Source organism: Marmota flaviventris, chromosome 3 (assembly GCF_047511675.1).
Source record: "Marmota flaviventris isolate mMarFla1 chromosome 3, mMarFla1.hap1, whole genome shotgun sequence".
Taxonomy (NCBI): domain Eukaryota; kingdom Metazoa; phylum Chordata; class Mammalia; order Rodentia; family Sciuridae; genus Marmota; species Marmota flaviventris.
Genome location: NC_092500.1, coordinates 112020763 through 112045379, shown reverse-complemented (window position 1 = coordinate 112045379; position 24617 = coordinate 112020763). Strand labels below are relative to the sequence as shown.

General features: G+C 44.5%; 1 protein-coding gene across 9 annotated transcripts in view; it reads left to right on the top strand.

Moving 5' to 3' along the window:
* Window positions 1-24524, top strand: part of Rbpms (RNA binding protein, mRNA processing factor) — a 173213-nt gene extending 148689 nt beyond the window's left edge. Inside the window, exons 6-8 of one of the 9 annotated variants that reach the window (XR_011707129.1) lie at window positions 11519-11588; window positions 17115-17218; window positions 23399-23525. Coding sequence is in view for 8 of the 9 variants with exons in the window: in XM_071610248.1 (XP_071466349.1) it covers window positions 11519-11588; window positions 23399-23525 (197 nt within the window). In the remaining variant the exon portion in view is untranslated. The other 8 variants (XM_071610248.1, XM_071610252.1, XM_071610251.1 and 5 more) reach the window with 8 other exon arrangements.
* The last annotated feature ends 93 nt before the right edge of the window (window positions 24525-24617 follow it).

Below are 24617 nucleotides of genomic sequence, written 5' to 3'. Positions count from 1 at the left end.
GGAGAAGGACCTAATGAATCTTAAGGGATTAGTAAGCCTCCACCATTGTAAGGGAAGCTGGAGACACAGTGCAAGATTAGATGGACTGACCTATTTGAATAAATGGGATGCATTGCCCACATGGTGCCCTCCCCTGGGAGTTCTTCCTTGGCCTTGAGACTTTCCCAGCCTGGAATCTGCCACATCGGTCTTAGATTTGGTGAACTCTCATCCAATATCAGTGAGATCCATGTGTTTCACCCCTCTTCCTGTTTGGAGTCATTCCCAATGCAACCTTGGACTCTGTATCCCAAAGATTCATTCATGAATATGGTTATTTAAATGTCTTAGTCAATTCTGGGACTCACAGAGTGAACTGATAGAAGCTTTACAGATGAGCTGGTCTGACCCATTTTACAGATGAGGAAACAGGCCCGAGAAGATGGAAAGAGTTACCCAAAGTCACAGTGGCTCTACCATGACTAGACCTAGTTTGGTCACCTGACTCCCAGGCCTATCCCTTTCTACTCCGAGGCTGGCTTACCAAAAGACTTATTTAATGGAATTTTGGAGAGGCCTCAATCCAGTGACTCCTTGGAACTTTAGATGGGAAACCTATAAGAAGAGACTTGGAGGCAAAGACAAGGGAATCAGCATTTAACCTGCACCCAAAGGGCCTCAAAGAACCTTACTAACTGGAGGTAGAACAGAGTGGGGAAGCTCCAGGTGGAGCCTCCCCCCTTAGTGGATAATTCAGTTTTTGTTTTGGAAATTTTATAATGTCTTTGGAGAGTCTTCTAAGTAATTTTGCTTTTCTTAGCAATGTTGTGCTCTGTTTTGAGACATGGATTTTTTTTTTCTTCTAGTGTTTCTCTCCTGAGGCAAAGCCCAACACACCTGTCTTTTGTCCACTTCTCCAGCAAATTAGATTTGTCTCTGGGAATGTGTTTGTCACATATCAACCTACTGCAGACCAGCAGAGGGAGCTCCCATGTTGAATTTGTCTGTTAGCTATTTTTCCCCCTTTTGCAAAAACTATTTCTTGGCAACATTTGAGAGATTTCAATAAAAATTTTAATCAGAGCAAAAAATGATGTCAAGTAGACTACAGCGTTTTGTTTTTATGGTGATGAAATTTTGAAGCAAAATTGTTGCTCTCTGACTGAGGTTTTGGGAGAATTGGGCCCATGACAGCTAAATGTGTTACACAGAAGGACTCAGAAAAAGCACACTGGGGAGACCAGGCCCCAGAACCCAGGCCTCATCACTGCTGCACGTATCTTCTTGGGCTCCTGAACCACTATGAGCTGCATACTAGAAGATTCTCATTCCAGCCTTCTCAACTGCCAGGACATCTCACTTCAGGAAGGACAGTGTATCTAGCCTGCAGAAGCCCATTTGCAAAGAGTGGATGTGTTTTCCAGTTCATCAGTTGTGACCCAGTGGAAAGAGGACTGAGGAAACGGAAGTTGTCATTAAAACAGAGTTAGGTCACATTTCTAGTTCTGCCTATATTTTAGTCATGATCTGGCACCCCCTCAGATTTTCCAGTTCTAATTTGAAGATACTTTTTGCAATCAATTCCTTTTTTCAGAAACAACTGGCTATGGTAATAGGACTGCACACTGGTAGCACCTTATTATTTGGGGGGATAAAAGTATAACCTCGTGTATTAAACGTCATCAACATTTTTAGAAGTGACTGTCTAGTTCACTATGAAGGCCATTGATCTTTGAATTGTATTAAATATGTAGGAAGGTTTCATCCACTACTTTCTGGAAGGTCTAAAGATAACATACAGCACTTCCTATCACCTCATGCTCACACATCTCTGCTTTTAGTCTTGTTGCTCATGGGACAGAGAAAGTGTATAGTCCTCTCCACATTCTAGAAATCCAGCACCAATTACTCTCCTCTAGAGTCAATCACAAAATTGGGTCAGATAATTTTGCAGGGAGGTAGGCCTGGGAAAGAAAATCCTGGTTCCCTACTGCTTCTCCAAAGGCCTCATTTGCCCAAGTTTCAGCAGGTATTTTGGAACTCACACAGGCTATTGTACAGTTTGTGATTGGAGCATGACTGGTACTGCAGAAACAGAAGATTTTGAGGCAAAGTTACAACACAGACTTCTTAGAGGTGTGCCCCTTGGGAGGCCCCTTGTGGCACACTGGAAAAAATTTAAAGGTTAATCTCAGTAAATACAGAAGTGGACCATGAGGAAGGAGACATAGGCAGGCAGGACAGGGAGATCACAAAGGGAGAGGTGGGCCTAGGACTAGCATGTGGGTTGCCTGCACTGCAGAGCTGTCCCCAACACCACCACATCTAAGCATTTACTCAGCTTCATAGTGCAGCTTCCAAGAACTGGATTAGAGAATTTTTTAAAACACAAATTTCACTAAGCATCTCCTCTGTCATTACTGTTCTGTGGAGAATATTGAGAAAGATAAAACACAGAGTCTTGTTTTGCAAGTCTGAAGAGTGTGAGAGGGAATGTAGACCCAACCATGCACAGAGCCCCTTGGTAATCACCTGCCTCCATAGCAGCTTTCCTACCCAGGTGCCTGGTATAACTCACATGGCAAGGAGTCTTCCCTCCCAACCCCTTCAGCCTCCCACCCCCAGTGTGTACTTCCTGTTCATCAGGCAATAGCTAGTGTTATAATGGTGGCTGTTCCTGTGGGACCTGTGTTCAAACTCCAACACATAGGTAGGGGCTTTATCACCACATACAGGCCTGGCTTTCAGAAGTAAGGGAGATTCTGGTCACTTCTGTGAATCTCAGATCCTGTCAGCTCATAGCCCTGGCTCCCTTGTCTTTCAAGCTTGACTCTCCCATGGGTAAATTGTCTGGCCTCCAAAGCTGCTGCTTGCAGCTGTCCAAAAGACCCAAAGCTTTAAGTTGTCTTCAGGCATTGATGAAACAAACTGCTAATCCTCTGACAGTTACATTTCACTCTAAACCTGAAGCTCATTGAGGCCAGACTATGAGGAGAAAGAATTCCTTGAGTGCCCCAACTCTTTGACTGGGCCAGTCTTGCCTTATTAGGCTAAGAACATCTTGCTCAGTGATTACAGAAGATAGGGGCAGGAAGACCAGACATTGTCCTCACAGCATTAGTCTCCTGTGACTGTGGTTGGTGCCTCTTCCAATTATTAAGAACACCAAGGTCCCCTTCCTTTACCCAGACCTGTTGGCCAGGTCTTGTGCTATGAACTGAGCCCATCAGGAGCATTACAAGATGCTGCTTTTTCTTTTTTAATTCCAGACAGAGCTGAAAGCATGGTTCTACCATTTGCAATCTGTATGGCCATGATGACATGTTCTTTAACCCATCTGAGCTTCAGAAAAATGTAGCTAATCATTCCTCATATAAAAGACTTAATAGTATCTGGCACACATTAAGAGCTTACAAAATGTTTTTTTGTTCTTGGGGATGTTTTGTTTGCTTGTTTTTAAAAGGTAGCCTTTCCCATGAGTTTTTGAATTTTCAGTAAGGAGAAGGAAATCTAGGACTAAATCCAAGTTGCCTATAGGGCAGTGGTAATTAAAATCCGGAGGACATGCAGTATGTTTTGATGACAGTAATGGGGCTGCAGAGCCCTCCTGTATCAAATGGAAAGAATGAGGGACCAGAGTAAGATGAGGTATCAAATGACAGAGTGCCCCAACATCGCCAAGTGACAGCACCTGCTCCACATCCAGCAGCATGATTTCCACAGCTGTGCCAGTAGTTGGAGAACCTGTCCCTGAAAGGAAGTTTCCCCGCAGCCATGCTGGGGACACGCCTGCCAGCAGAAAACCTCTCCCTGACAGGAAACAAGAGTGGAAAATGGCTGAAATCCCAGAGAGACTCAACAGTGCTTGTTGTTGCTTTCCACAGAGCTGCTGTCCCTGAACTTTCCAGCTGCTGCCTTATCTTGCTTTCCTATCAGAAACTGGAGAAGAGAAGGACCTGTGGGTCACCCAGCTCATTCCTCCCTGGGCCTCTGGTGCTTTCTTCCCACAGTCTCCCAACAATTCTGCCCAGTTTCGTTTCCAGGCAGCAGACTTAGGTCTTGAGCCTTGGGGGATTCTTTTCTTTATAGTGCTATGACTGAAATCCAGGGGATCCCACTCCTGGCCAAACAAATACTCTCTCCCTGTGACCCTGTCCATCCTTTCTCCTCATCTGCTCTGGTATTTGTGGAACTAAGAAGCCCCTTAGTTAGAAATGAGAGATATAAGCATTGGCACTGGTCTCTTTAAAAGCAATCCAAAGTCATTTTTCTTGGTCTTTTAGGGACATTTGCTCCAGAGTAGCTACAATCAAGGGCCAAACCTTCCCATAACAGGTAGTGTTAGGTAGTTGACATGTCACAGAAACCAGAATCAGTCACCTAGTGTGTGTCCATGTGGCCCTGGTCAGGGTCACTGAGCCCAAGAAGACTTCCCTAGAGATCAGTGGTGTCATTGCCAAGACAGGAGCTGACTCAGAATGGCAACCTTTGAGGGCACAGCAGCGCTACCTTCAGTGTCTGTACTGTCTCCAGAGTTCTTAAGCATGTCCCATTTTGTCCTCAGTGTATAACTAAACCCGATGGATCTTATACAGGTTTTCTCTGACCTTATTGGCAGTATGAGCCCAGGCCCGAGTCATACCTGTAAGTAATGTGGGGTGGGTTGGGTTTTTTGGTATTTTTTGTTTGTTTGTTTTGTTTTTGTTTTTTCCCTTTTTGCAGTACTGGGAATAGAATGCAGCGGAGCTCTACCACTGAACTAATTTTTCAGCCCTTTTTATTTTATTTTGAGACAAGGCCTCAGTAAGTTGTCCAGGCTAACCTTGAACTTATGATCCTCCTGCCTCAGCCTCCCCAGCAGTGGAGATTACAGGTGTGGGCCACCATGCCTTGCCTGTAAGTACTGTTTGTGAATTTACTCCTTCCTTGGGATTATCAGCAAATGTGTGGACCAGCTGTCGGTTGCATATTGCAGACAGCCAGACACCTAATTAGGACTCATTAAATCAAACAAACAGGATTCTCATGATAGTTTCTACCTTCTCTACTAAACTTGAGATTTTAGGCGAGTTTTAACCTTGATGAGCCTCGATTTCATTATCTATACATGAGAGGAATGAACACTTATTTCATAGAGTTCATTTGTAGAAAGGAATAAAGTGTTTTGCATAAAATAGTCATTATTATTAAAACAGCTCTTCCACTACCTTCCCTTTGTCAGAAGGGGTTCTGGTATGGCCCTCTTAATAAGTGTGAGGAACACACAAAACATGGACTTTGGACCAGGACCAGACAAGAGAAACTTAAGGGTTTGGGCTTTGCTCTTTGGTTAGGAAGAAGAGCAGCTAGAGCAGGACAAAAGAGGAAGCCACTTTTTGGGGCCATCCACCAGGAATTTGAGGCCCTTCCATAGTACAAGAACCCAGGCACCATCTTAGAGTATATGAATTCTAACTGCTTGAAAACAAACCAGAGGTGACAGAAAAACTTTGGAATTACACAATGTAATCTTTGCAAAGGAGAAAGTGAACTTTTCCTTGAAGAAAACCAGTTGTGACAAGGGGGAAAAGGAAAATCAACTCCAAATGGGATCATGTTTTATTCAGGATTTGTGCTGCCAGTGGGAAGGCCAGAACTCAGTGACATGATGGGAAAGTGGGACACCCCAACCTCGAGCTTCATGCATTCTCCGCCACAAAGTTCTACCCGCTTCACTGAGCTCAGCTCCTTGGGACCTCTAATGGCTTTTGATAGCAAACATAGTTAAAAATTAACAGACTGACAAAATTAAATATGGATGGCAAGCAACCACTGTGGACTTAATCTGACACAGGGTGTTACATGCTTGGGTGCTCTCAACCTAAGTGGTGACTTGAGTGAACTTGGAGATGTCTGAGCACATTTCACATGCCTATTTGGAAGCACGAGCCTGACTTGTGTTTTGGACAGACAGGAAAAAAGTCTAAGAGCCCAGGAGAGAAAACCACCCCTGAGGTCTTATGTTTAATGAAACCTGGTCTTGATTGGTCTTAGCAGAAAGTGCTCATGGTTAGGACCTTGTTCTTGTGGTCTAGATCTTGTCCCTGCCCCAGCTTAGACCCTGGCAATCCTTTGCCACCCTGCCTGAGAGGTTTGCAAAAGCATAGAGCTGGTGGTGGAACATGGACTTCTCCAAGCCATGACCTTCTTGCTCACCCTTTTGCACCTGCCAGGTTGGGTGCCTTGGCAGGTTTAGTCTGTGAGTCAACTTATATAAATCTTAACATTTTGCCTCAGTATTATCACATTGTTTTATTGTCTTAGGCAGGGAGTATCAAGATGCCAAACAAGTAGTAAAGAGTGCTGATTGTATCTTGTGCCCTGTGCATCTGCTCATAGAGAACATGGCTGCCAGCATGGGGAGGTAGAAGGGTGTGGGGCATGGAGATTCCTTTACCAGTGATTTCCAATGGGTCTCATTTTATGCAGCATAGCCATGCTTGAAAAGTCTTCTCCTTTATGAGAAATGGGAAGGTTGCTGCTTAAGAACCCTATAATTGGTGCCATAAAGAGGATAATCTTTGCAATGCAAGCCATTACTCTTTTGGATGAGTTTGGGGTTTTTTACAACAGAATGTGCTTCTAGCTTGAAGCCCTGTCAGTCAACTGAAGAACTTGACTGGGTTTTAATTGGTGATGCTGCCCCAAGAGAAGGTCCAGACAGGTCTGCAGTGAGTGGGGACAGAATTAATTGTCATTAAATCAGCACTTTAGTGGCTCAGTGCAGTCATTTCAAGGAAGCCCCTGATAGATTATTCAAGGATCCATTTGGGGACAGAGGTAGAAACCTACTTAGAATACCTAGGCCTAAAAACTGACAAATCCAGGGGCTGGGGTTGTTGCTCAGTGGTAGAGCGCTCACCTAACATGCGTGAGGCACTGGGTTTGATGCTCAGCACCTCATAAAGTATAAAATAAAGATATTATGTACGCCTATAAGTAAAAAATAAATATTTAAAAAAAAAAAAACTGACAAATCCAGGCTGGGGTTGTGGCTCAGTGGCAGAGCACTTGCCTAGCATGCGTGAGGCACTGGGTTCGATCCCCCACACCACATAAAACATTATTATAAATTAGAAATAAAGGTTAAATTCTTTAAAAAAAAATCTGACAAATCCATTAATTTGAGTCATTCATATAAAATGTTCAAGTTACTGTTTTTGATTGTTTTGTTCAGAACATCTTCTGAATGTGCTTCCTGAGAAACCCTGTACCTGCATTAGGAAAGGCACAAGGAAATCCTCCTCAGTGCCCCAGATCAGCCATCCAGGACACCAGCCAATTTAGTGGTCTTCCAATAAAAATTAGTTTTTATTAAGAGCTAGAAATTTGAATGCCACATTGGCACACCTCAACTCCTTAGATCTACCAAATGGATCTAGGAATCCACTGGCAGGGGCCTTCCTGACTACCATTTCTAGGCATCCAAAAACATTAATAGTATTTCTAGAATTAAAAGATGCCTTGGTCAGATAAACCCAGGGCTAGGTCAAGTCAAACAGGTTTCTTTATTTTGGAATTTCTTAGAACATTTCATGTGCTGCTTTATATCCAGGATCTGCTGAGGAGCATAGTCCAGCCATACATCTGGAAACCTTGACCAAGAGCATAGTCTCTCAGACTTTGTGTGCATTGCAGTCACCTGGAGAGCTTGTTAAAATGCAAGTTATTGAACTCCAGCCCTAGAGTTTCTGCTTGTGTAGCAAGTTCTAGGGGATGCTGATGGTTCTGGGACCATACTTAGAGAACCACTGGTCTGGACTTATTTTTCCATTCAGCAAAGAATAAAATAGCCAAACCAAAGGGTATCCATTAATTGGCCAGCACCATTAATTGGTCACCATTAGTGACCATTAATTGGCCAGCACCTGGTAAGCATTTCTCATGACTATTTCTAAAGGCAGGTGTGCTCCTGGAACTCAGTCACTAGAAAGGGGCTAGTACTAGGCAAATGACTCTGTCTTAACTTGTGCTCAGGACCCACTGGAAGAGAGGAGAGATGGTAATCAAGCAGGGTTCTGCCCTGGAGACAGTTAAGGTCTTTCTTTCCTTGGCATAATTAATTGGGAACATAAATTTGTTATGTGTTTTAATCCTCTAGGGCTTAGCTTCTTCATCTATAGATGGAAGAGGATGTAAATTATTTTTAAGGATGCTCACTAACTCTAGCATTTCATTTTATTTTTGCTCCCAGTCACTTTTTTGAGCATCTGGTACTCCTGTCCACTCCATCAGCCGTTGGAGATAGATGTTAGAGCCTGTGTATTGCCTTGCAGGGGGCTCTGCATTTTATAAGAGCACTGTAGGAGGGAGTGATGGGAGGATTCCAAAAGCCTAGCCCCTAAGTAGTGGATTGTAACAGAAGCAACTGGTCTAGTATAAAAGATTCCCAAGGTCTTCCAGTTTGCACACAGATTTCACAGTCCTTTGAAGTGCCTAGTACTGTCTCTGTCCAAATTAAATCAGGGTCGGTGTTGGTTAAATATATTATGTTAAAGGTTCTTATGGGGACTTTAGAAGCCCCTGGAATTGTATTTAGGTTTGTGTATGTGTGAGTTTGAGTACGTGTGAGCACACTCGTAGGTTTTTCTACAAACAGGATGAAGAAATGTCAAGAGTCATTGCCTTACATGGAAGGCCAGCCCTTATCCATATACAGTTGCCATGAGTAGGCTTAAACTCCTGCTGAGCTGTTCCTGGAGAAGAGTAATAGGGAGTCTGCAAGGAGCTGTGATTTTCCACATTGTTAATGATGTATCTCAAGCAGCTCCTAGAGAATAGACAGGAGTGACCTGGGTCCCAAAGCCACAACAGGAGCGGCCCAAATGGGAATAAGGGGGAATCCTCAACTCACAAGCCCTAAACAGCAGTGATTAGAACAAAACATGCTGTCTAGCTGCCTGGACGCCTGGCTTTGCCCCATAAACTCTGGCCCCATGTTGTGCCAGGAACATACCTAAAATGCTCAGTTCCGCCTAGTGGGCACTGCCCTCTGCTGGAAGGTGGGTGCTACTGGGCCTCAGTGCCAGAAGAGGAGGGTGTCTTGGGTTTTCTCTGGAATGCAGTGACACTCTGGCAAGTGCAGTAGTCCCAACCATGGGGCACAAGAGTGATGCGTTTTGCGGTCCATCTGTACCCTATCTGCCACCACATCTTCTCTGAGAATCAGCTGGCCTGCTTCCACATTGGCATCCTCACACCTCAGCTCAGCTGAGCAGTTATCCTGGACCACATCACTGGGAACCATATTTCTTGTCACCCTGGATGGTCCTAGCCCAGGCTGATGGACAGACGCATGTGCGCCTGAGAGAATGCAGGGGCTGTGTGTTTAGAGAGGTGGGTGGAGAGGCTGGGGTGGGTGGGAGGTAAGGGGCTTCCTTTGTGCACTCACCTTCACTGATCCCAGACCTATGCCATCCACTCTGCGGCTCTCCACCTGGTCAACCCCTTCCTGTGTCCCCTCTGAAACACCATCGCGTCTTGGCCTCCTCAGGGCTCAACGCCCCCACACCCAGGCAGCACAGCCGCCACCGCACTCCACACTGACCTGGTGCACATGGACCCATCCCCCTTCTACTATGTCTAGGTTCCCAGCTCCCCACCTGCCCCAGGGGCCTTGTGTCCTGGCCCCTCCTTTACCATCTGTCTCAGGAAGGCAGCTCCAACTCTGCTCTCTGCTTAGTGAGCAAGTGGATTCAGATGCACAAACCATAAGCCATGGGGTAGGTACAAGTTTTTTCTTGTCTCTTTCTTCTCAACCCTCTTCTCCCTGTCCCCTCCTCCTCCATACTCTTCTCACTCTCCCTTCTAGCCCTACATCCCACATTTCCCCCTCCTTTATTTTTCTCTTTTCCTTTGCCCTTCAAATCCCTAAATTCCCAAAGTAATTTGCTTTTAGCCAATGTACAGGGGAAAGTGATCCTTCAACCCCTTAATTACTATGAGTGGTAAAGGTAATTCTGGCCCTGCCCTGAAGGAGAGTTGGGGGCTCTGGCGGCTTCCAGGGAATACAACTTTGCCCTTTTAAAGTACTTGGACCTCCTTCCAGCTGGTATCTGGTTTCTGGTAATATCCCATGTGCTTCCAAGAAGAGACCTAACACACGGATGGCCTGAGGGATTCCCTGAGGTGGGTTCTTGGTGGAAGCAGAAGCTCAGACTGCATCCTTAATCCCTTCAAGCCACATATCCAAAATTAGGCCAGAGACCTCTGCTCCAAGTTGGCTCTGTGGATGGAGTCCCCCAATGTGTCCTCTGCCTCTGCACTGACAACCAGGGAGGACATGAAAAGGCCCATGAGGTGGAAAAGAATTCCCAGGACTTAACCTGTAGGGACCAAGGCAAAAGGTCAGAGACAATATGACTTCTCTCTGGAACCAATTTCTAGGCATTCTAGTTTTAGAATCAAGTTAGGGGATGTAGTAGCCTAGTCCTGAGTTCTGACCAAGCCTGACTACACTGGGCTTTGTGACCATTGTCACTTAGAATATCCAGACCCCAATTGGTTTCCTCACCTATAAAATGGAAGATGAAACAGCCTGTGGTCCCACTGCTTCCCCTTTTCAGCCAGAATGGCTCCTACTTCAGCTTGATGTTTTAGAAGTTTGAATGAGGCTTTCTCCTACCACACCAGCAGGAGGTGCTGCTTCACACAGGGCCTTCCAGCCCTTTGCTGTGTAGCGTCCTCTTTTTGTTGTGATTTGCTTTCTATTCTCCACTCCACCAGTGCTTCCTGTGTTGCTTGTCATAGTGATGGGTAGGCCATCACTCCTCAGTGTAAAAAGAGGAGCAGCAACGAACAGGCACTTCTTGCCTCAGTTCAACGGCTTAGGGGCAAAACTGACATCACCAATACGTTAATATTTGTTAAAAACAAAGTGTACTTGCTCTTGGTGTGTCAGGGATCCAGACATTCTGCCAAGTGGACAATGCATCACTCAATTTGTGTTGGGACTGGCCTTCCCCTTTGGAAACATGGTAGAAAAGATAGGACTGCTGTTTCACCTGTGCAAGGCTCCTTGCCCAAGCTGCAGGTTCCTTTTGTCAGCAGAGTGAGCAGAAAGCCTCAGGCAGCAGACAGCCCTCAGTTCTAAGAAACCAGAACCCTTTTTCTAAAATAATAGGATCAGAACCTCAAAGAAGTTTTGACTAGGCCACTGTCACAGAATAGGTCAAGAACTGCCTCTTCCTTATCAACACAGATAAGGAAAGGGGAATTCACTAGGCCAGACCATGTGCCTCATGATGGCTGCTAACTTTGAAAAGGAGGTTGAGTGCAGGGACTTTTGAAAAATTTTGAGTGCTTCCCTGAGAGCTTAGACAGGTGTTCATGGAACTGTGTGAATGCTCTCAGTTCACTGCACTGGTGCTTTCAGCTCCTCAGTGACAAATCCCACAGGGCTAGTGTGAGTGGGTACTACCTGGGAGCAGTAGGAAATTGGAAGAATGAGAATGTAGGCTGGGACCCCTGGCTCACAGCTTTTTCCCATGTGTCTTTCCAGATGCGCTGGCTCCCTCCCTCAGAGGCTACTTCTCAGGGCTGGAAGTCCCGTCAGTTCTGCTGAATGCTCTGTAAGTACTTGGTCTCACTGAGGAATGTGGACAGCAAGCAGCAGGCAGACAATGCACAGGGCTTTTGGTAAACAGCAGCTTTCATCCTTTCTCCACACCCACACCTTCTGCACTCTCTTTGGTTGTCCATCTTTTAAAAACTAAAACTCTCAGGTGGCAGTGCATCTCTTCTGAGAGAAAGTTTTCATCTGGGATCAGGGAAAAGTGAGGTATGGCCACTGCAGTGTTTGAGTCTAACTTAGGAATCAGATTCCTGTCTGTGACACTTCATAAATAAGCAATCAGTGCTTGTTTCTGAAGAACACGTGTCAGAAAGTTTCCTTACGTAATTGTGGTTCACCTCCCACCATTAAATAAACTCTTTCCTTAAGATTTTTTATCTTGAGAGAAACAATATCCTCTGTTGGCATCTTTGTGCCATTGTAGGCCTGACTTTGCTTCAGGCAACTACCAAACGAATTTTTACCTATAAATGTAGAATTTCCACAATGGCCCACATACCTTCTGTAATTCAATATCTTGAATGGATTTCTGCTAAGTACAAGGCATCATTATTCTAAACTATAACTTGGTGTGTTAATTTGGGGAGGCTGCTGAAAATTAAATGGGAAGAGGAAGGGATCAGACCTTAATCCTATTAGAAACACTAAGGAAGTCATAGCAAGCCTGGGTCTTTTCTTGGGGACCTTATATTTTCTGATAAAAATGGTTCAAAATAAAAGTAATGTTATTTCTTCTTCCACTATGACAGAGTTCTGTGTGCTCCGTTACATCCCTTGAGGCCATTGGGTCTCTTGGAGAGGTACTGTGTAGAAAGAATTGGCATCTAGTGACTGGGTTTCACTTAAATAGACATGTGTTTAAGAATGCTCACAGGGAAAGATGGAAGGAATGACAGTGCTAGAGCTGTCCTCAAGCAGCTTAGTGCCCTCTTAGGAGGAGTTTTCAAAGGAGATAGGATTTATTTTCCACAAGCAAATTGCCCTGTTGACCTGAAATCTCACTTGGTGGGTCAGGTCACCTTCCAGACCAGGATGTGGACTTCACTTGGCCAAGTTCTTGCCACTCTTGGTGGTCAGCACTTTCAGGCCAGCACAGGCCCTAGCTCAGAAGGAGGCCTGCTGTTCTCCCCCCGCAGGAGTGAAGGAAGTAGGACCAGAGTACAAGATAGCCCAGTGGGTAGCTTCTGTCAGCGGTGGCAGGTGCTCTCAGAATTTTGAGTCAGGAGAGAACACTTTCACCTTAGTGATTTCAGTTGGTGAAACTGGCGAAAGATGGTTGCATAGAGCCAAAAAAAGGACTTTTTTTTTTTTTACATTTATCTAGACCAAAAGGAAAACATTCATCATTAAGCAGTTGCATTGGGTTTCATTCAAAAAGATCCTCGACTTGCCATTTGTATTGGCAAATTATTGTACTCCACAGACCCATTAATGGATACCCATCAGCCAGAGATCCAGAGACAGCAACTGCTTCTAAAGCAGTGCTGGCAGTCAACATACAGCATATAAGAACCCTGTAAGATCTGAATCCAAATATGCAAACTCACTTGAGATGAGTCATTTGTTCAGAGCTAAATGTGGATGGTGGGCCAGATTCCTTCCCCAGGATGTGGACGGTGTTGGGGAGGGGAAATAAGAAAGATCATGGACAATAGTGCTTATTGCTGCTGCATCCAGAGTTAGACCAGCTCAGCATGGATCCAGTATTCCAACTCCTTCTAGTCTCTTGGATCAGATCATTTCAAAAACAGCTAATAATCCAGGCTATGTAACCCTAAGGAAATGTAAATTAGAATTCAAAACTATGTTGTTGATGAGCTAATATAAATATGTTAGACCAAAATGAGTCTGTCAGAAAACTCAAATGAAAGGCACACACAGTAACATCACTGTCTCCTCAATTTCACAGAGAGGGTTTGCTCCCCCCACTTGTTGTTTTCTCTGTGTAGAAAGTGTTACCAGAACAGATAATGAGGGCAAGAGCCATGCCTGGTATCAAACAGCCTACATGCAGATTGGTGGGCACTTCTGATGGGATGGAGCATTAGATGCCATCTTCCTCTCCCAGAGATCTTTTGAGGATTTTTAATTTATCCACTTTGATTCCTTTGTGCTAAAGAGAAATCAGTGACTAGACTAGAAATATAAACTGAACTCTTTATTCTTTAAATAAACATGGGCTATGTCTGCTATGCACTAGATATAAAAATGTGTAACAGTAGACCTATGCCCCTAAGGAGCTCAAGTTTTAGTGGGGGAGAGTTGTGGGCACATTAAAGACAAGAGAGATTACTTAGGATGCTTCAAGATAAGCATGTGGGGAGGTACGTCACTTGTCACTGACAGAAGGAAGGCTGTCTAAAGAGGGGTGTCAGAGGGCTCGGTGGCCTCATGTTGTTTGATCAGCATCTCGCCTGACAAGTAGTGTTTAGTCTGCCTACACACTGTATCCCCCACCCCTCACTAGAGTCTTGGTTACTGTTTGGTCCAGCTATGTGGCAGAGAACCTCAGGATACATAATAATGATTGAAATTTATGAATTTCCCAGATGCATTGTGAACAGGAAAACATAAGCAAGTTTTTTGTCACTCCTTGCAGATCATGAGAGATCACAGCTTTCCTTGTTAGATATCCAAATGCAGTAAAATATTTTTTAAAAAATAAAAGAGTTTGAGAGTTGGGGTGGGTGTGGGACACTATTCATAAGAACTCATGATCCTGGCCATGGACCAGGACCACAGCATAGAAATTATAAGCACATGTTGTTACATCTTCACCAAATTAGAGAAGGAAATGGTGAGAGAGAGCACTGGGACTGGAATTCAAAGCAGTTTATTCCTTATATTTTGTTATAGGAAGAATAGCTTAGCCTGTCTTTAGATGTGAGCATGAGAGCCTTGAGCACAGAGGGCTGGACATGGAGGTGATTTACAGGGAGGGAAAGGCAGCTTTCAGGCCCAGACAGTTTTTGTGGATCCTGCAATCACCTATGCCCTCTCCCTTAGAAGAGATGCATGTGCTGTGCTTTCATACTGCACTGTGGCCAGAAACCAGAGCAGTTCTTGTGACCGATCAGCCATTCCCCTTCTATCAGTGAAGGTCTCCATATCACATTTAAAAGCCTTAATATAATAAATATTCAGGGGACAGCTACAATATAATGGGGAGGAGATGGGCAATAGAATAATAAACACAGTAGGTCAGGTCGTAAGCGTTATGGGAAAGAGGGAAGTCAGGCAGGAAGCCAACTGTTGTGGGGTTGACAGGCCCTTGTTTTATCCTGGTGGCAGAGTTAGCAGGGTCGTCCTGAGAACAGCACTCTAGAGACCTGGCACTTTCCCAGTTTGATAAGGGGCTGCTTTTTCAAAATAGGTCTCACCTTCCCAAGTTTGGAGAATAATGTAACTCCTCTGATCCTGTTCCTCTTGCTTCTCTTTGCTAAATAAAAGTATGTGCATGAGCTTGATGTGCAGCCAGCTTGGTTCAGGGGAGACTTCAGAGACCCCCTGGAAGAGGCAGTTGGTAGGCCCATGGCAGCCCTTCCCCCAGAGAACTTTCTTAGGACAGCCCTGAGTACAAGCTGCAAACTTTTCCCCTTACCTGTTTCTCTGAAGCTGGCTGGCGGCTGCTACCCATTAGTTCAAAGAGGGTGGCCATGTGTGAGCCTAGGACATTGAGTCTCAGTGGTTCACAGCTCAGACCAGGGTCATCAGAGGTGCCCTTGTCTCAATTATCCCGTTCCAGCCTCTCTTCTACTCATTTTTTTACAAGGAAATTAAGAAGATGTGTGTACTCAGCATAAAGTGAGCAGTGAACATGTTTGGGATTCCATTTTCTTAAGGAGCAATCTCCTTAGTCCCTGGAATGACTCCAGCTCATGCATGCTCCTTGCCCACCAGTGGAACCCCAGTGTGCACAACTGTTGTTGATGTAACTACAAAGAGCAGCTCATTGATGCCCCCATGCTTCTAGGAACAGGGGGTGAGTTGGGGAGTCATCCTGATTAGCTTAAGCCAAGAGGAATCTGACCATCAGTATGACCTCTTCAGTGACAGGCATCCTAAAAATGTAGCTAAGGATCGGGCAGGCCAGGGAGGCACCCTGGGCCTGCTGTTCGCAGCATGCCCCCTGACCCTCTGGGGCTGTGGGAGTGTTGCAAGGGCAGGAGGGAGTTGGGTGAGCCAATTGGTTTCATTTGCAAGGATTCATATTTATTTCCTGTACTCAAATAACCTTTTACTAGAAAATTAGAATTACACCTACTCATCATTTCATGTTTTTATAGTAAAATTCTGGGGTGAACATTTTTCCCTTTAATTCAGAGAAGACAAATGTTCTACAAGGCAATCTTTCCTTCAGGTTTACCCCTAATTTTGGTAGGTTTTAGCAAAGGGTGCACAGGCTGTCTCCCCACTGGGCCCTGGAGGGGCTAGGGACCTCCTTTGGAAGGGCCTCCTGTGCCAACTGAGCCTGTGACATATTGTGAAGAGCTCAGATGGTTTGCCACAGTACAACAGCCTCTGACTTTATAAAGGAAAAGAGCATCCACTGGGATGGAGAATCCAAACAATGTTGGGAAAAAGAGCCATTGGTGTCCGCATGCATGGAGTTAGGGTCCTTTCCTTTGCACCAGTATATTTTTTTCCCCTCTTGTTCTGGGGATTGAACTCAGGGATGCTTTACCACTGACCCACATTCCTTGCCCTTTTTTATTTTGATAGATAGGGTCTTTCTAAAGTACCGAGTGGCTCACTAAGTTGCCTAGGCTGTCTTTGAATTTGCCATCATTTTGCCTTAGCCTTCCAAGTTGCCCCCACACCCAAAAGCACTGGGGATTTTTTGGAAACCAACTGGCCCAGAGATACCCAAGCCTTCAAGAGTATTAAAAATATATGATTTGCTGGGTCTCTGCACCTTCATATTTCAAAATGCTCAGACCCTCGGGTATCACAGGATATGTTCACAGACGTGTTTCGTTTTGATTTTGTTTTCTAGATGTTGCTTAGAGCAAAATGTAATGTGCAGAGCTCTCCCATGGCCTTGGGCTGCCCGAAGCTGTTTGTTCTAAGCAGCTCCTAGAGGTGGTTATCCAGGGCCTTAGATCCCGTGCCTTTGCTTGGCCAGGCTCCAGGGTGGCACCTGGGTGGCACCTGGGGTCTAGTGCACAGTCTGTGGGATCTAATCATGTGACCATATCTGTAGAGTCACCACAGGCTGGACTTTGTGGCCTCTGAGTGCTGCAGCTCTGCCCTTGGTGAAGCAGAAAAACTCAGCACACTTCCCTCACAGCACCCTCATTGTTCACCAAGCCCTAGTTCACTTTCTTCGCTGTGAGCTTTTCATGCCATTGATGTCATTCTTTAGTGGCAGTTTGTCGTCAGCTCAGCATCAGAGACCTTTGATCTCTTGGTCTTGGGCTTTCTCAGTCATAGACTGGTCATCAAGGCCCAGGGCCCACCAGCAAGAGTCCCATGGTAAGGGTTTGCTGTACGTGGTTAATGGGTCATCTCTTTGTTCATCCAGGTCCCAGGTGTGTGATGGCGGCTGCAATCTGTCTTGTGGGTATTAATGCGATCTTCACTGGTGGCGACTGTACTCCAGCTGTTGTGCAAAACTGGAGCTTGCTGGTGAGTTCCAAAGGCCAGTGTCAACCAGTATGGTCAGGACAGGCCCCAGCATTGCCTGAGAACCCCAGACTCTGGGGTAGGGCCTCCAGTCTGGGTGCTCATCTCTCCTGGTGGTTCAGTGCTCTGCACTGTTTTGTCCAGCCCCAGCCTGCTTAGGAAAAGTTATCCAGGATAGTCACCAGCCATTTTCATAGTGCATCATGGCCTTCTTGGGTAAGGCTGATACTGTTAACATGTGGTTATCCAGTAGCAACCTAGACTGAAGTGTTCCACCAGCATCTAAGCCTTTTTCTGAAATTCAGCATGTTGTTGGAAATCTATTTTAGATGTAGTATGTATGCTCCCCTACTTTATCAGTCCAATTACATTAAGTATAATTCAGCATTTTCTTGACTCAGGGACATTTTTATGAGCCTCTTCTGAAAGGGATAATCACTTGACTGGTATGACTGAATTAAGTCTGCAAGATTCTCCAGGAATCCCTCTATACCACTTAGTTTTTCTAGTTATGATTTTGGTCATTCGTCTTCTTGCCAGTGTCAGCTGTCACTTCTCAGTCAGTAGTCTTAAAAAATAATAATAATGTACATTCTCAGAAGTATCCTGCCTGCCAGGTACCACATATTGAGACTTCTGGTGTCTTTGGAAAGCTTGGCTTAGAACAACAGGAATGTCAGGGGCTGGGAGACAGCAATTTATGTCTCAGCCGAAATAAGGTGGCAGATTTCATTCCTATGATGGATCAGAAAGGAGGCAAGATTCCTGTTAAGGACAGAGGACCAGGTAGTGCTGCCCACAGAGGTCATTACCACATTTTGAGGACCTAAGTAACTTCACACTCAGAGAACAGCCCCTCTTAGTGCTTGACCAGAAGTGCAGACTTCTGGTGTGCACAGCCCACCTTCCACCTGCCTGCACTTGGGCAGCTTTCTGGACAGGAAGTGAGCTACCTGCACTTCAAGTATCTTTCCTACTGAAGTGTATCTTCACTGACTTCAACTTACCAACAGGCAACATTTTTCCACAACTCATTGGGCAGCTGGTATTTGTCCTGCTAATCTGTGGTCTTCTGCTTTGTTAGATTTTCCTTTTGTTGTGGTTCTTAGTAGTAATGCCCATGTAATTCTTGTTGGTATTATCACTCAAACTTTTTTAAAAGCCTTAGTTTTGTTTTATTTCCGCCCCCCTTCTCTAGATAAATTTAAAGACCAATTAAAAGCCACCCATGCAATTTTTTGGAAGCAAGTTACATGTGATTTTTTTTTAAGGCAGTAAAGCAACTAAAACATCAGTCATTAAAAGGCATATACCCATGAGCCCAGGCAAGGCAGCAGCAGCATTTGATGAATTCATGGCAATGCAAGGATCTAGTAATGCAAGCTGAGAGGTGGGGTGGGCGACGCAGAAAAATTTGGAAACGGGGACTATGACTTGGTGGGAAGATGCCCCAGAAGTACTGGCAAAGATGAGGAGCTGCCAGCTGTTGTGGAAGCAGGTGGGGAGGAGGGGGTGTTTCAGCACTGATGGTGTTAGCTCAGCGTGTGGTTCACCAGTTTCTGGAGCCATCCTCAGGTTACAGAAGGGAATTTGGAAGAAGCTATTTCTCTTTCCAAATTTGAAGTCGGACTACATTGCTTATGTGATCGACCTTTGTAGGGTAGAAAGGACCTGGCTGAGAAGTTAGGATCTCCATCTGGAGCTGGGCTTTCTCCAGCCAATGGAGTTGGAACCATGCACAGATGTAGCGAGCCAGCCTGCACATACTTGTTATTGTGGGCTGAGAAGTGTGATATGAGACTGGTGGAACAGTTTCTAATTACAGAAGACTGTTCCTCTAGAGATTCCATAGATCATGAACTTTGCATTTAAATTTTTTAAATGCTAATTTGTTTTATATTGTGAATTAGTATCAGTGCTTGATTTTAAGAAGTCAAGCTGACAGACACAAAAAACATTCTTAGGACTGGGGTTGTGGCTCAGTGGCAGAGCGCTTGCCTCACACATGTGAAGCACTGGATTTGATCCTCAGCACCACATAAAAAATAAACAAACAAAATAAAGATATTGTGCCCAGGTATAACTAAAAAAAAAATTTTAAAAACATTCTTATTATTAACATTTGTATATGATGTCCCATGTTTATTTGGAGTTGGGTGGAGGGAAATATTCCTTATCTGACTTTTGGTAAAAATGATTATTAGAGGGTTAAACTCTTGGGAAAGAAATCACAAGTGGTTAGGTCAAACAGTACATGTTCAAGGGAGGCATGGAAGGAGAGTTAAATCTTAGCACTGGAAGAAAAAGCTCACAGTACACCTGGACAAACAGGTTTTGACTTAGTTACAGTAAGTGTCCCCTGCTCTGTCAGTCAGCAAGCATCCTGACCCCACACCCATATCTTTTAAGGCACCATTCTCCATTGTCTTCAAATTCTGTGTACCTCAGACAAGATTTTATACACATCTCTAGGTCCTATGCTTGCATGTCACAGTTAATCTCTTCCCAGGAAAGGTGCTGTGAAAAGACACCCCCCTCAGCCTGACCCTCTCCCTGGCTCACAGTCCCTTTGTGGTGCTTCATGTTCCCGGATGTCTTTAGATTCTGTTTAAAATGTCCTTGTTAATACATTCCAAGGTCTGAACTCCGTTCCTAGCTAAACCTCTTCCTTGTTTACAGGGACTGAAATAGCCACACTTTGACCTTCTGTTCAGTCTGGGAACATTGATGGCAATGTGGATACATTTTTTTCCCATGTGAGAATTATATCTGTATGGCACAGTTCTGGAAGGCTCAGAAAGTTTTAGTTTTGTTCCTTTCGTCTCTCCTTCCTTCCATGGTCTCCCTCCCCCCACTTCAGAAGATCAGCTTCTGTAATCAGCCTGTATTAACCAGAACTTTACCTATCTTCCTGTTCAGGCAGATGTATACAGAATTGTAGTCAGGACCGGTTGCTTTATTGCCCAAAAAAATTGGAAATGCCTTCTCCTCCCTGCAGCAGTATCAGCTTTCTATAGAAGGCACTGTTCATTGAGGTGCTCAGGGTGCCACAGGGCTGGTGTGCACAACTGAGATGGGCCCCCTGGGTACAATCTCCTGGCGTTGTCAAGACTCTGACCCAAGTCTAGTGCCATATCCCATCGTGGCCTATCGCTCCTATTTCATCTGCTCTGGATTCCCAGTGTTCAAATTACAGGGTTGTGTTTTTGGTATATGTAAATGACTATATGTGGAGTTGAGGAAGGAGTAGATAATTTTTGGAAGGATTATCCAAGATAATCCCCGTGAAAGCCACATGTCCTGGACAGCGAGAATTCCTGCTTGTAGTTGAAGGAGGAAGCCCTGGAGGCTGAAGGGATCAGGAAAGGTGAGTTGTAAAAGATAGGAGAGTGTATAATATGGGCGGACAGGGAGCAGGACAGAAAAGAGAAAGTACATAGCCTGGGACAGAGCTTTTGAGGGCCTTGAAGGATGTATTAGGGATATGAGACTTGGGGAGTGACTGAGGACACTTGAGCAGGGCTTGGAAAAGGGGGGTTAAGGAATCATCATTACTTTGCTGCCTACCCATTGCAAAGCGGTTGGAGATGCACAGTAACAGTCCATATACTAAGAGGTACACCCAAAGTAGTGATGGCGATATTGGAAAGGAGCAGATGATCATGTAGACAGTGTGAGAGACTGCACAGGGCCCAGGGATGGATGCAGGGACAGAAACTGTCAGGGCAGAAGATGGTCTTGGCTGAAATACCTGGGAAAAGCTGACAAGAATAGGGAAGGAATTGCCTACGAACCACAAGCTCTCCAGCAGCAAAAGTAGACAGCAAGGCACTGAAAGAGACACCAGAGACTCCACCCATCCTAAATCAACAGGCCAACTTGGGAAAGGAAACTCATATGGTCCACTTCCTTTGCCTGCCCATTCCATTTCTTCCTTTTGTAGTCCCTGAAAGCAACATGACAGCTTTGGTTACAGGCCATGTCACCACAGCTAGGCCAGCTGCTTTTCCACTCCAAGCCCAGAGAGACAGCAGTAGCCCCTTCCTTCTCAGAGCACAGGGGCTGCTAGATAATTGTCTCATGTGAATTATCCCAAAGTAAGAACCACTGTAGAGTGTTCTTCAGAAAAGGTTTCTAGGAATCCACACATAAACCTTCCTTTGGCTGCTTGCATGTATGTGGTCAAGTTTAGAATGAGATGGAACTTGCAGAAGAAGAAAATTGCCCTTGTCTATTTCTTTAGTAAGCTAGTTTCACTCCACTATGACATACACTCCCTGGGAGTAGAATGAGAGGAGTTGGTACCACGTCACACTGTAATCAGTGCACTTGAGGGGAGTTCAAGGGCAGCAAACCAGGCTTAGTAAGTGTGGATTCACAAGGGAACTTCAGTTGCTATAGCCCCCTAAACAATGGCCCCACCATAAGCCCCCTGCAACTCCAAGTCCCAACCCTGGGCTGCTTCATACAACATATTCTCAGATTGTGGGGTTTTGTGCCCCCATCTGCTTCCAGGTAGAAATCAGGGTGTAGCAGACAAAAGACACAGTTACCAGGAGGGGTCCTATTATTGGCCCTGCTGAGTGTCACAGGTGTATGGCATGCACCAAAGACAGGATGTACACACCCTGCCCGGGGTAATTTCTTCATTATAGAGCATATGATAAGTGGTAGTTGACTCCTCATTTCTGTGCTGGGTACCATGGGGAGGCAAAGGAATCAGAAAGTGAGATTTTCCTGAAGCAGTTTACTTCCTTGTTCTCTCCTAGTAGAACCTTTTTGTGGCTCAGAGAAATCTGAGGCTGTAAAGGTGGAAATGGGCCAGGATCACTTGAGCACATTACAGCTCTCTAGTTTCGGCCTGCTAGGATTAATTCACTTTTTACAACAACCTGAATAGGTAGATAGGTAGTAAGTAGCATAGTAACGCAGTCAAGGTTCAGGATATTCAGATTCCCATTCTACAAAACCTTGTCCTGTTTTCTCCCTAGGGATTTCCCATGATCCATGGATGCATGGTATTATATTGGGCCTTAAGACTTGCAAGCCATTATTTCTACCCATTTGTATGTCATCTAAAAACTAGGATATGGAAAGGTATTTTGTGTGTCAAAGTTCAGGTCCAGATGCAGCACTATACAGTGGTGGTTTATGGAGAAGTGTTAAAAAATTATTCAGTTCTCCATGTTTGAGTGTTCACCTAAATATTCTGAGTTCAGGATTTACTAAGTACTCAGTTCCCCAAGTAATTTCTACCTTGGAACAATTAAGTGGTTGTTATCAATAATGATGTTTTCTTCATAGCCTTTTCTCTCACATAAGCATTTCCCTGTACAAATGTCTAGTATATACTTATTTGCTTTTGCGAATACCTTTTCTACAAATATAAGTGAGTATGACATGTTGGCAAGAAACAAAGGCATTAGGAGTTGGAGAAGGAAAGGAAAAATAGAGGGTTTGGAGTTTGGGGGTTTTTTTTTGTTGGCAGGGGGCGGGTATTGAGAGGGTATTGAGGATTACCCATAGGGCCTCATAACTAATGCTAGGCAAGCACTCTACCTCTCATCTACAACCCTAGCCTTTTTTATTTTGAGATAGGGTCTCATTAAGTTGCCCAGGCTGACCTCAAACTTGTGAGCTTCCTGCCTTAGCCTTCCAAGTAGTTCAGACTGTAAGTGTGACATCACACCTTAGCAATTGTACAAGCAAATTAGGTAAACCAAAACACAATAGATCGGAGATGCATATACGACCAGAGTGCTTATCTGGCACACACAAGGCCCTGGAATCAATCCTCACAACACAAAGAGAAAACGTCCAGGACCAGTCCCAGATAGGTAGGAGTCAAGGACTTCAATGATTATTTGAAGGCCCTTGTTTTTGCCACAAGGCAAAGAGAAAGGTAGTTCTTTGCAACTTTAGGAAAGGGGACCTTTAAAAGTTTTTATTATGTAAGTAACGATAAGTGGAAATTAAATGTTAGCCCTATATCTCACTGTGGTGTGACCATTGATCCTCTTGTGTATGGTCTTTATTGGGAGAGATTGTTTACCTACATACACACACACTCATAAGGAATCACTCTTGAATTTCTCCATGGGTTTCTCAGTCATGGCATTAGGAAAAAAGTACTGTACGTGGTTTTGAGGTCTACTCTGCCAACATGTTTTCTTTCTGTTTCAGGCTTGAAAAAAAACCTTGCCCAGTTTTGATCCCTTCAAGACTTTGCCACAGCCTCTATCACACATCTGTTTTACTCGAAGAAAAAAAATATATAATAAAAAATGTTTTACTCTTTTACACTGTATAATTCTAAGAAATAGTGTTATTTGTGAATGCATGGTGTGACATAATTTCTGTACAGTTTGGAGATATTTTCAAATGAAACATAAAAGAAGTCAACAATAAAACCAAGAAAGTGAGTATTTTTATACCAAACATTTTAATTCTGACAGGATGGATTCTTACACTGGGTTGGATCACAAATTTTATGCTAGACTTATCGAATGCTTGTAATTAAAAATATCTATTTTTTTCTTTAAAATAAGCTGCATGTTTGAGGCATGTTTCAAAATAGTTACCAACATTTCCAGAATTGTATTGTTAAATGTATAGACACTGTCTGCCTGGCTGAAGTCCAGGGTTCATTAGTAATGTGGTGTTAGAACTGTTCTCTTCAGCCCTGGTGTGTGATCCCAGTTCCCATATGATATCCCTACAAGACAATCAAGGCTTCCAGGAGCTACTTTAATGGCATATTCACAACTGGGCAAAGAAAACTTGGGGAGAAATTCTTTAGACTAGAGTGTGCCCTTTGAAAGATCTGGCAGCTCCATCTGTGACTGTATGAACTGTGTGTTTCAAGTTTCATGTTTATCTTTTATGAGAGCATGCTCCCCTGTGTGACTAACTTGCTGTATTACTCACCTTCCATAGCTATGCCACTGCTCCTGTGGGACTGTAGTAGCCCTCACTGTGAAGGAGCACCTTGGCTTCGGGGCTGGCTTTGCCCAACTACAATGGGCAAGCCCACATCTGCCAAATGATTTTACCCAACTTTGGCTGAACTAAGCTAGTGTTCAAACAGACCGCCTGTCACATGTTCTGGAATCCCAGGTTGCTTGTTGTGAGGTTCCCAACTACTCTGGCACAGGGGGAACCACGGTAACCAATGGCCAAGAGGAGGACGGTTGGGCTTCTTTCAAAATGGTCAAAGCTAAACAGTCTTTGTGTTTTAAGGTGACACATTCCAGAATCTGTGACAGCTCAGCCTCTCCCCCTTCCCCTTTTATAAAAGCCATGTGTAAAACTATATTGACCTAAGAGTTTCTAACTGCTAATATAGCTAGAAATGATCACAATCTTTCCTACTGATCTGCTTACTCACTGTGTTGAAAAATTC